This window comes from Microcebus murinus, chromosome 25 (assembly GCF_040939455.1).
Source record: "Microcebus murinus isolate Inina chromosome 25, M.murinus_Inina_mat1.0, whole genome shotgun sequence".
NCBI classification, from domain to species: domain Eukaryota; kingdom Metazoa; phylum Chordata; class Mammalia; order Primates; family Cheirogaleidae; genus Microcebus; species Microcebus murinus.
Window position 1 is genome coordinate 15,701,141 of NC_134128.1, and position 9,927 is coordinate 15,711,067.

General features: G+C 36.9%; 1 protein-coding gene across 1 annotated transcript in view; it reads right to left on the bottom strand.

Moving 5' to 3' along the window:
* Positions 1–9,873, bottom strand: part of CDC123 (cell division cycle 123) — a 45,534-nt gene extending 35,661 nt beyond the window's left edge. The window contains exons 1-4 of the mRNA XM_075997461.1: positions 9,714–9,873; positions 7,196–7,267; positions 3,505–3,562; positions 3,209–3,241 (exon numbers count right to left, since the gene is read on the bottom strand). Of these exons, the coding sequence (XP_075853576.1) occupies positions 3,209–3,241; positions 3,505–3,562; positions 7,196–7,267; positions 9,714–9,787 (237 nt within the window). The 5' untranslated portion in view covers positions 9,788–9,873. The remainder of the gene's footprint in view (positions 1–3,208; positions 3,242–3,504; positions 3,563–7,195; positions 7,268–9,713) is intronic.
* Between the last annotated feature and the right edge of the window lie 54 nt (positions 9,874–9,927).

Here is a 9,927-nt window from a genome sequence, read left to right on the forward strand (position 1 = left end):
AAAAAGCATATGCACAGTTTTCTGTGGAAGACCATGTATTGCCCACATATAGCACACCCTTCCAAATTATCTGATTCTAGCAAGGTCTGTGAGCTATTTCGCAACTGGGTAAATTGCAGGTAAATGATAGCAATAGGAACTAATCCTTATGGACAGGCAACTACTATCTTGTCTGAAGAGGTTCAATTGTTTTCTCTTCTACCCTAGAGGGAGGAAAAACCAGTTTTGCCTCATTTACATAGCCATTTCAATATTCCTGATCTATAAATTTATGTCTTGTCTTTGGATTCTCTTTTGAACCAGTTCTAACATGTGTTTGGTTCCCTCATGAGTTAAATAAGTCTTCAAGATGCATTACACAGTTTTATATCTATGTGGGAGTCATGATTTTACCATTTTCTGAAAATTATCCATAAACAGATTTAATTATCATTTTAGTTTTAAGCTCATAGCTCAACTAGCCAATTTAAAATATGCATAACACCTCACCTGTCTGGGAAAAGCTCCCATACTAAGTGGCACAGAATCCACACTTTTAATGTGATTTCCCTGGACTCTGTGATCTAGACTCACCTCTCACTTCTCTACCCTTCCAACCTAACCTACCATTACCATAGCACCCTGTACCACACTCATCCAGAAAGGGTAGGTGTCTTTTTTATTATTTTTTTTAGAATTATGAAATGTCTTAAATATACAAAAAACATGTACCTATGTTTGTAGATCCAAAAAGTCAACAAGTTGGCCTATTTGATCCAGACTTTTATATTTATTAAGGGAAAAAAAATGAGGTAGAAATGAGGCTCCTCTCTCCTTGTCCTCCTCCCTAACCCTTCTGTGTCTCCGCACAGGCAGCCACTGTTGCAAAATTAGGGGGTATTCTTCTATATTCATAATTTTATACTTATCCATGCATAAAATATGGCATTTTATACCATGCATAAAATATGGCATTCAAAAAATTTAACATAAATGTTGTCATATACTATGCTTACTTTTAGGAACTTACTTTTTACAATTCACCATGTTTTTGAAATTTATCCATCTATTTTTTTTTTCATTTTTAATGGACTGCTTTTGCACATACATTAGTGGCCAATTTTCCATTCACCAATACGTTGGATTTTCCTACCCTTGGTCCTGGCTCACATCTTACCTCCACTGAGTGTTCTACCATGAATGTTCCCCTGCCAACTCCATTTGGCTCCACCCAGTGAAACCCACATTTTGAAATTATTAATTTTTTATTTTTAAACAATTCCAGAAACATGAAGAGTATCAAGAATTTCTACATACTTTTCACCCAGACTTTTCTGTTTTACCACATTTGCTTTATAACTCTCCTCAACCTTCCTCTATCTATGCGTGTCTAATTACATATACATAAAACAAATTTTTCATATAATGTGCAGTCACCGTGCCCCTATATCCCTAAATACTTCAGTGTGTAGTCCCTAAAAAGCTGATTTAACAGTCTCTTACATAACATAGTGAAATTATCAAAATCAGGGAACTAACATGGATACAATACCTATAACCTAATCTGCAGATCTTATTCAAAATTTGCCAATTATCCTAACGATGTCTTTTTTGGCAAAAGAAAAATCAAAACTTTTTATCTTGTCCAGGTATCCAGTCTAGAATCATGCACTGCATCTAGCTGTCATGTCTCTTTAATCTCTTTTAATCTGCAGCAGTTCCTCTCTCTGTTGTTCTTACCAATTATGATCTTGACATTTTTATAGGGAACAGGGCAGCTACTCTACCTAATTTCCAAAATGTTGAGTCTGCTGCATGTTTCCTCATGATCAGATCCAGGCTATGTAGTTGTGTCAGGTGATGTGTCCTTCTTGTACCTCCTAGCAGGAGGCACACATTTTCTAACTCCAGTCTTGAATTTCTCCATGAACTTGATTCCTTTTAATGGAGAATGGTATTTAGAAACCAAGATCAGGGCACTAGGTGTGCTAACTGCTACCATGTTGTCACATGCCAAACCTTAGTGAACAGTTCGGTAAATACGCACACATCTTTGTATTATTAATTTCTGTATCTGTCCATCCATATATATTTAAAATCCTGAGTTGATACTGATAATCCTCACCACTTTTAAGGCCCAGGTCAAATATCGCTTATCCCTTCAGGCATTTCCAGTGCCCCCAGCTGTAAATGCTCTCAGTTCTGACAGCACTGCCATCTACCCCCTACCTGTGCCACCTCTCCCCGGTTTGCAAACTCCCTGATGGCAGGAATCAAATCATCTTCATCTTTGTTCATTTCACAAAACCTGGTATAGTGCCCTGAATATGGCAGATAAATAGCATTTACATTGAACTGAATGGAATTCCCATAAAAGAAGAGGGGTCTGCATGGCATCTGGAGTAAACAAAACATGCAAACTTTCCACATCTGTGTTTGTTGTCATGCTTCACTTTTTACACCTAAAGAAATATGGCAGTTTGGGGCATCTCCACTTTTTTTTGCTCTGGAAACTCCATCTCTTTCATTAAAATAAACAGAAATAGCTTTGTATTTTGAGCTGTATTAGAATATACCCGTCCCTAAAACTAGTTTCCTTTTTTTCTGCCTTTACATTTATTTACTTGTAAGGAATTTTACAAAAACATTTCCCTTTTAACTCAAGGTATAAGGAGTTTCATTTATCTATTTTTAGAAATACATTATTTTGGTTTCAATTCTCCCTTTAACAATCTTTACTAAAAAAATTTTTAAGTTGAATTTCAAAACACCAGTCTTATCTTGAAAGACTGTAATATGCTTGATCAACTTCTACATTTTTATATAAAATATTGGTTAAAATCACATGCTTTTCTATTCTTGCTTGAAAGACTAATTTTCATGTCATTTAAATATACTTGAATTAGTAAATATAGATTTTCACTTTATTTTAGGTTTCACAGATCTGGGAACCAAAGAGTTTAATATTAGGTTTGATTTCTTCTTGCAGAGCTTAACAGAAATAAGGCAAAGCATCAAATATGAACTTAAAATATTTCCTTTGTAATCAAAGGGAAAAAGAGAGCAAACCATATTTGTCAGTTAAACAATGATTCAAGTTATTTGAATCATAATAATTAATAATCAAAATAATAAATAACAGCCTGTGGAGAAAAAGATAGTGGGAATTTCAAAAGATATGCATTTAAACCTTGATGCTAACCCTTACGTGACAGCGTGAATCTCTTACCGTAAGCGTGGCTGTGTTCTCATCATCAGACCACTGTGTGGAAAAGAGAACAGAAACAAAACATTACACTTAAGTACTGCACGGGGCTTCCAAAAAGCAGTGCTCCACCTGAAAATGATATATAAACAGAAGACATCTTTTCCTGAACATACAGTATATGGAAAAATATGTCAAAGTGAGATTTTTCTCAAAGTGAGAGTAATTTCTCACTTTATCAAATGTAAGGTAAGATCTAAATGTCAGAACCATTTCAGAGATCATTTAAATTAGAACAGGTTATTTTATTTTGTACCAACCTGTATTTCTTCTGCTTCATCACCACTGTCTGGCTGAGAGCATGTTGGTGGATCTTCCCTAAAAAACATAAACAAAAATTAAGCAAGGAAAAGACTTTGGTACCATGTTGTCATAATTTCAGGTGCACTTAGTGTATTTTTTTTTAAAAACCCAAACAGCCTTAGGACTGAAGAATCATATACACAAACTCACTCAACTAACTCTTACCATCTAAATTCAGTGAAGCAAAAAATTCCTTGTTAGGATAACAAAGAATATATTAAAATGGTTACACACCCAAACCTACAATATACAAACCCCAAAAGTGAGTTTAAAAAGACATGTTTGAAAACTACCATTTAGAAACAAAATGGAATGATAAAATAGTTGAATCTCAAAAGCATTATACTGAGTTAAAGGAGCCAGACTATGAAATCATGATATATATATGTATTTTTTTCATCCATAGTTCATGCCCATAGCCCATGATACAGTCTTTTGCTGTAACACTGGGGTGCTTTAAGTGTTAGAAGCAGGTTTTTTTTTTTTTTTGAGACAGAGTCTTGCTTTGTTGCCCAGGCTAGAGTGCCATGGTGTCAGCCTAGCTCACAGCAACCTCAAACTCCTGGGCTCAAGCAATCCTTCTGCCTCAGCCTCCCGAGTAGCTGGGACTACAGGCATGTGCCACCATGCCTGGCTAATTTTTTCTATATATATTAGTTGGACAATTAATTTCTTTCTATTTATAGTAGAGACGGGGTCTCACTCTTGCTCTGGCTGGTTTCGAACTCCTGAGCTCAAACAATCCGCCCGCCTCGGCCTCCCAGAGTGCTAGGATTACAGGTGTGAGCCACCGCGCCTGGCCAGAAGCAGATTCTGGCAAATCTCTCTACGGCCTTCTCCTGTGCTCTTTTGACTTGCTTTATCTCCCCAAGGCAGGCCACAGAAACTAAAAATATATCTTTATTAGATGGTAGGTCATAAGATCCCCATTTCAGAAGTGGTCCTGTCCCATATGTGGGAGGAAGGACTGCTACACAGACAAGCCAAGAAGAATCTGAACAGACAACTTTGCTGGGTTTCCCCATTCAGTCTACTAATATTATACTAATACGCATACTCGTTTTTGTACAATCACATCTCTACACAGTTGTCAATCATGCCTATCCAATGAAGTCTCTATAAAAGGACCAAGAGAACAAAGAGCTTCTGGACAGCTGAACACATGGAGGTTCCTGCAGGGTGGTGTGCACAGGGAGGGCATGGAAGCTCCGCACCCCTTCCTCATACCTCACCTACGCATCTCCTCATCTGCATCTTTCATAACATCCTTTATAATACACTGGTAAACCTAAGTAAGTGTTTCTCTGGGTTCTTAAGAGTTGCTCTAGCAAATTCATCAAACCCAAGGATGGGGCCCCGATTTATAGCTGGTCGATCGGAAAAACAGGCAAAACCACCTGGGGCCTGAGACTGGCATAGAAATTGGGAGAGCCTTGGGGACTCAGCCCTCCACCTGTGTGATCTAGTGCTATTACCAGGTAGAGAGCATGAGAATTGGATTGGAGGACACCCACCTGGCATCCGCTAAAGAACTGATTGTTTGCTTGTTGGAGGGGGAGAATCCCCATACATTTGGTCACAGAAGTCTTCTGTGTTTATTCTTGTGGTGTCAGAGCAGAGGAAAAACAGTTTCTGTTGTTTCCATTCAGACAGATACAAAAGAATACATATTACAAGATTCTGTTTATATGAAATTCTAGAATTGACAAAACCAGGCTAAGAAAGGGATAACAGAAAACTTTCTGGGGAATGGAGTGGTGGTGAAATACATGTAATACATTTATCAAGATTTGTCAAATTGTACACTTAAGATCTATGCATTTTATTGTAAATGTACCTCATCTAATTATACCTATAATTTTCAAGTTTTTATCTACAAAAGTAACCCAACCTAAAACCACTACTCTTGAAATCTCAATAAACATTGCTTTTTTTCAACCTGAGCCAATGACATCTTCATTCACTTAGCTGTTCAATCAGAAATCTGAGAGGAATTCTTGACCCTTCCCTCTCCATCATTAAGTTCTGAAGGTGCAAGCTCCAAATCATCTCAAATCCATTCACAATTTCCCCTCTATTGTCACCACCTTAGTTGTCCCTCTAGCAGGTCTCACATTTTCGTAACAAACCCTGCAAGGTAAGTGCTATATTGTCATTTGCCCCATTTATAGACAAGGAAACTGAGGAACAGAGAGCTAGAAAATAGCAAAGATATGATCTAAAACTAGGCAATCTGACTCAAGAACCAGCACTACATCATACTGATGCTCACCAAAAGATGAAGCTGAACTGTCAACTCTAAAAGGGCAGAGTCCTTACGTGATCAGCGCATTGCTATAATATACAGATGCAGCAATGATTAACAGTATTTAACACAGTACTTGCCTAAATCAGAGACTGTGCAAACATCTGGCCAGTGAAAATCAATATAGGAGCTCTTCAATATGTTTATAGTACTGAAATGTATCACATATTTGTTAATATTGAGTCATTTTATTTACAGTCTCATTTCTATAAGCTTATTATATGTGCTATATTTGGGAAAAGTAAAATTAAGTTTGTAAATATCCCAAAGCTGAGACTTATCCAACTTTTCTACTGTATCTTTATCCTTCAATTATTCCAAATTAATGAGGCTTTACATTAATACCTTCCAGGTTATCAAGGGGCTGTAAATAACAAAAACAGAAATACAATCCAGAAAGCTACACTTAAAATCCATCAGGCAAAAATATGAGGTCAATTTAGTGTTATCAAAAACACACACAATTCTATATTTCTAAGGTTTATTCACCAAACAAGTGTATATCAAGCACCTCTGATGGATCAGGCACTGTTCCATGAGCTGGGGTGATCAAAATTGGCCAAGGCCCTATTCTCATGAAGTTGCATTCCAATAAAACAATTAAGAGGTTTGTGTCAGGTGGAATTAAGTGTAGAAAAATAAAAGAAGGTTGAGGACAAAGTGATAAACCAGCAAGGATTACTGTCAGGCTATTTTAGAAAGGATGGTGAAGGACAAACACTTACATAAAATGACTTCTGAGCAGACACTTGAATGAAAATATTGTACTTCACTAAATTCTGTGATTCTTAAACTTCCCAAGTTTGCACTAAAAAGAATGAAATATGATAACTTCTTCCCTTTACAAATAGGAGAACTACCTAAACAGCTTTTAGAAGGTGTAGGTGGTGCCATGGCAGGTCAAGTGTGAAGAACAAAATGTTGGGGAGTTAAATGATAAACCCTCGTAAAGCTTTCTGTTTGCAAGGGACAATGAATTTTTTATCTTAAAAACTGAAAGATCTGAAAGGGTTTTAATGTGCCCTCCCCAACCCTGCTACCTTCAGAAGGAAAAGTTATCATATCCTTTAGGAAACGTCCTAAAAGCAGAGGTAAAGGAACTGCTCAATTTCACAACAGTAATTATTAGAGGGGGAAGTACTCAATTTTGAAAATATTAACTAAGCACTGACAAGAAACATGAGACAAGGATCAGCATATAATTTTAGCTAGGAAGGAAGAAAAGCTAAAGGGAGATAATGGTGCCTAAGCTAATTTATTCATTTTTATATGGTAAGTGTTGAGATTAATCATTACCACATTTATGATAAAGTTTGAGGATTTTTTTTTTAAATGTACCTTACCTTCCTGAAACCACCAGAGTTCCATCATCGAGTAAATAATCCTTCACATTCTGAGGAAGTGGAAGAATGACACTAAAAAAAAAAAAAAAAACACAAAAAACACACATACCAAAAAAAAAAAAAGGCATCATTTTAAAAGACAACATAAGCAGAGAGAAAAAATTTCACACTTAATTAATTTTTTCTTTTTTTTTCTTGAGACAGAGTCTTGGTCTGTTGCCCAGGGTAGATTGCAAGAGTGCAGTGGCATCATCATAGTTCACTGCAACCTCAAACTCCTGGGCTCAAGCCATCCTCTTGCCTCAGTCTCCGGAATAGCTGAAACTACAGGCATGTGCCACCACCCCTAGCTAATTTTCCTATTTTTAGTGGATACTGGTCTTGCTCTTGCTCAGCCTGGTCTCCTGAGCTCTCGTGATCCTTCTGCTTCGGCCACCTAGACTGCTAGGATTATAGATGTGAGCCACCTTGCCTGGCCACACAAGATTAATTTTTGAATTATTTGTTCTTTTTATTTTAATACGAAGTGGCAAATGTTAATGATGTACATTTGGTTGAAGCAGACAAGGAATTAAAATAATATGAATAAATATTGCAGTTTACATAATTACTACAAAGGTCTTTGTGGCAAAGAAACAAATGAACATAAAACAGCTAAATCCAAAGAACCAGATGGAAATCACAATATGAAAACAACAAGCTCAAAATAATTCAGAGTGAGCACAATGTTTCTGTGTCTTTTAAATAAGAGACCAGCAGATATTTGCACAACACAGAAAAAGCAGCAAAATAAACCAGATGATTAATAGCATTGGGCCATCTTCTAAGACAGAGGGCAAAAGTAGACTCAAGATCTGGAAACTAATCTTTGGTTGGCAATAAGCACTTTAGGCTAAGAATTCATGATATGTTTGGATGTGTTTTGGTCGCATTCTATTCAGCTAATCAACAGATACAAAGCTGCTTAACTGGGCATGCTTTAGCTTAATTTGTTTCAGATAATCATAATTAAAGATGGCAAAGCCATACTTGAAGTCACTTAAAAACTTATGAGATAATTAGTGGTTTTCCCTGTAATAATAAATCATCAAAAATTCCTGCTATACATACCTAATTATGCCATACATAATAGCAAAGTAATGCTATTAATTTGATCTTGAGGTGTATATTTTTAAAAAGTGAAAAAGATTACAGCCTGCTTTTACAGAGTCAATAAAATATCAAATTATAATATGCGTTATTTATTTATGGCACAAATTTTTTTGAACATTACAAATGGGTTTTGTGCACAGAAAAGATTATTAATGGATCATTTCAGTTTTAGAAATTAATATTTGATGCATCAAAGTTACAATTCCACATTCAAAACCTAGTTCTTCCTCAGGCCCTTAAGTTCAACTAAAATTTTTATTCTGTTTGTAAATCTAACTAAATTTTAATCGATTTCAAGTGAGCCTTTGGAATTTAAAAGTAAGTTTAAAAATTTAAACTCTGTTTATAAAAAAAGTATTCAATTTTATTTTAAATGTCTATTGTTTGATTACAAATAAGCCTTCCCAAATACTTAACTCTTATAAAGCTAACAAATGACAGTGTAAGTACAGTGAATCTAAGGTTCTCCCAAAGATTCCAATAGTATTTAAGAACTTGAAATTTTTTCTTATGCAGTTTAACTTGCCACAATTCGAAGCCAACTGCACAATTTATTTTGTAAAGTATATATTTGATTTTTACTGAATGAAAAAATTATATAATGAATCATCAATGATTGAAATGTCAGCGCACAAAATCAATAACAGCAAACTCCAGACTTTCTATCCACAACATATTTTAAACTGACAGATAAAACTGTATGTATTTATCGTGTACCTGATGTTTTGAAGTACATATACATTGTGGAATGGTTTAATCTGGCTGATTAACAAATGCATTACTTCACATGATTATCTTTGCAGTGTGAACAATTAATTTTTGCGTTTTTTTTCCAGAATACAATACCCATATCGTCATTAACTACAGTCATCATGCTGTACAACAGATCGTTGCATTTATTTCTCCTAATAGTAATTATGTCTTCTTTGACCAAAAACTCCCCCAAACTACCACATCCCTCCCAAGGGAGCAATTAAGTCACTCGGTGGGCTAGTTAGTGGCAAAGCCCAGACCACCCAGTTCTCCAGATCACCTTGCGCCTGTAGCCTTTCCAAAAGTAGTGATGGTGAACTCCCAAACCTAAACTAGGTTAATCCACGACTCACCCCACCTCCAACCCCCAGTGAACAACCAGCTACCCTCCCACCTCCCCACCACACTCCCTGGCCCGCAACAGGACGCACGGCAAACACGGCCCTCCTTCATTAACCTCCCCACCTCGAATACCATTATGAAGTCGACATCTTGACACAGTCGCTCCCATACAGTCGGAAGAAGGCCTGCTGGTTTTTTTTGGAGATAGTATTGGCCCAAATGTCGCAGTTCCCTTTTGCCAGTTGGCCCGGCCTAACCCCTCCCATCTTACCTCTTGATGGTAAGGCTTCTGAAGAGCGGGTACCACGCGGAGAACTGACAGTGCAGCACATGCTCCTTCTTCATCCTCCAGCTGCCGCCGCCGGTGCTTATCCCTTTCCTGCCTCCGCTCTCCCGGAACCCTGGGCTCCAGTCCCGGAAGTGCCTGCCGAGCTATTTTGGTTCAAGGACTCTTCCGGTCCATAAAACAAGGAGGAAGTAGGAGA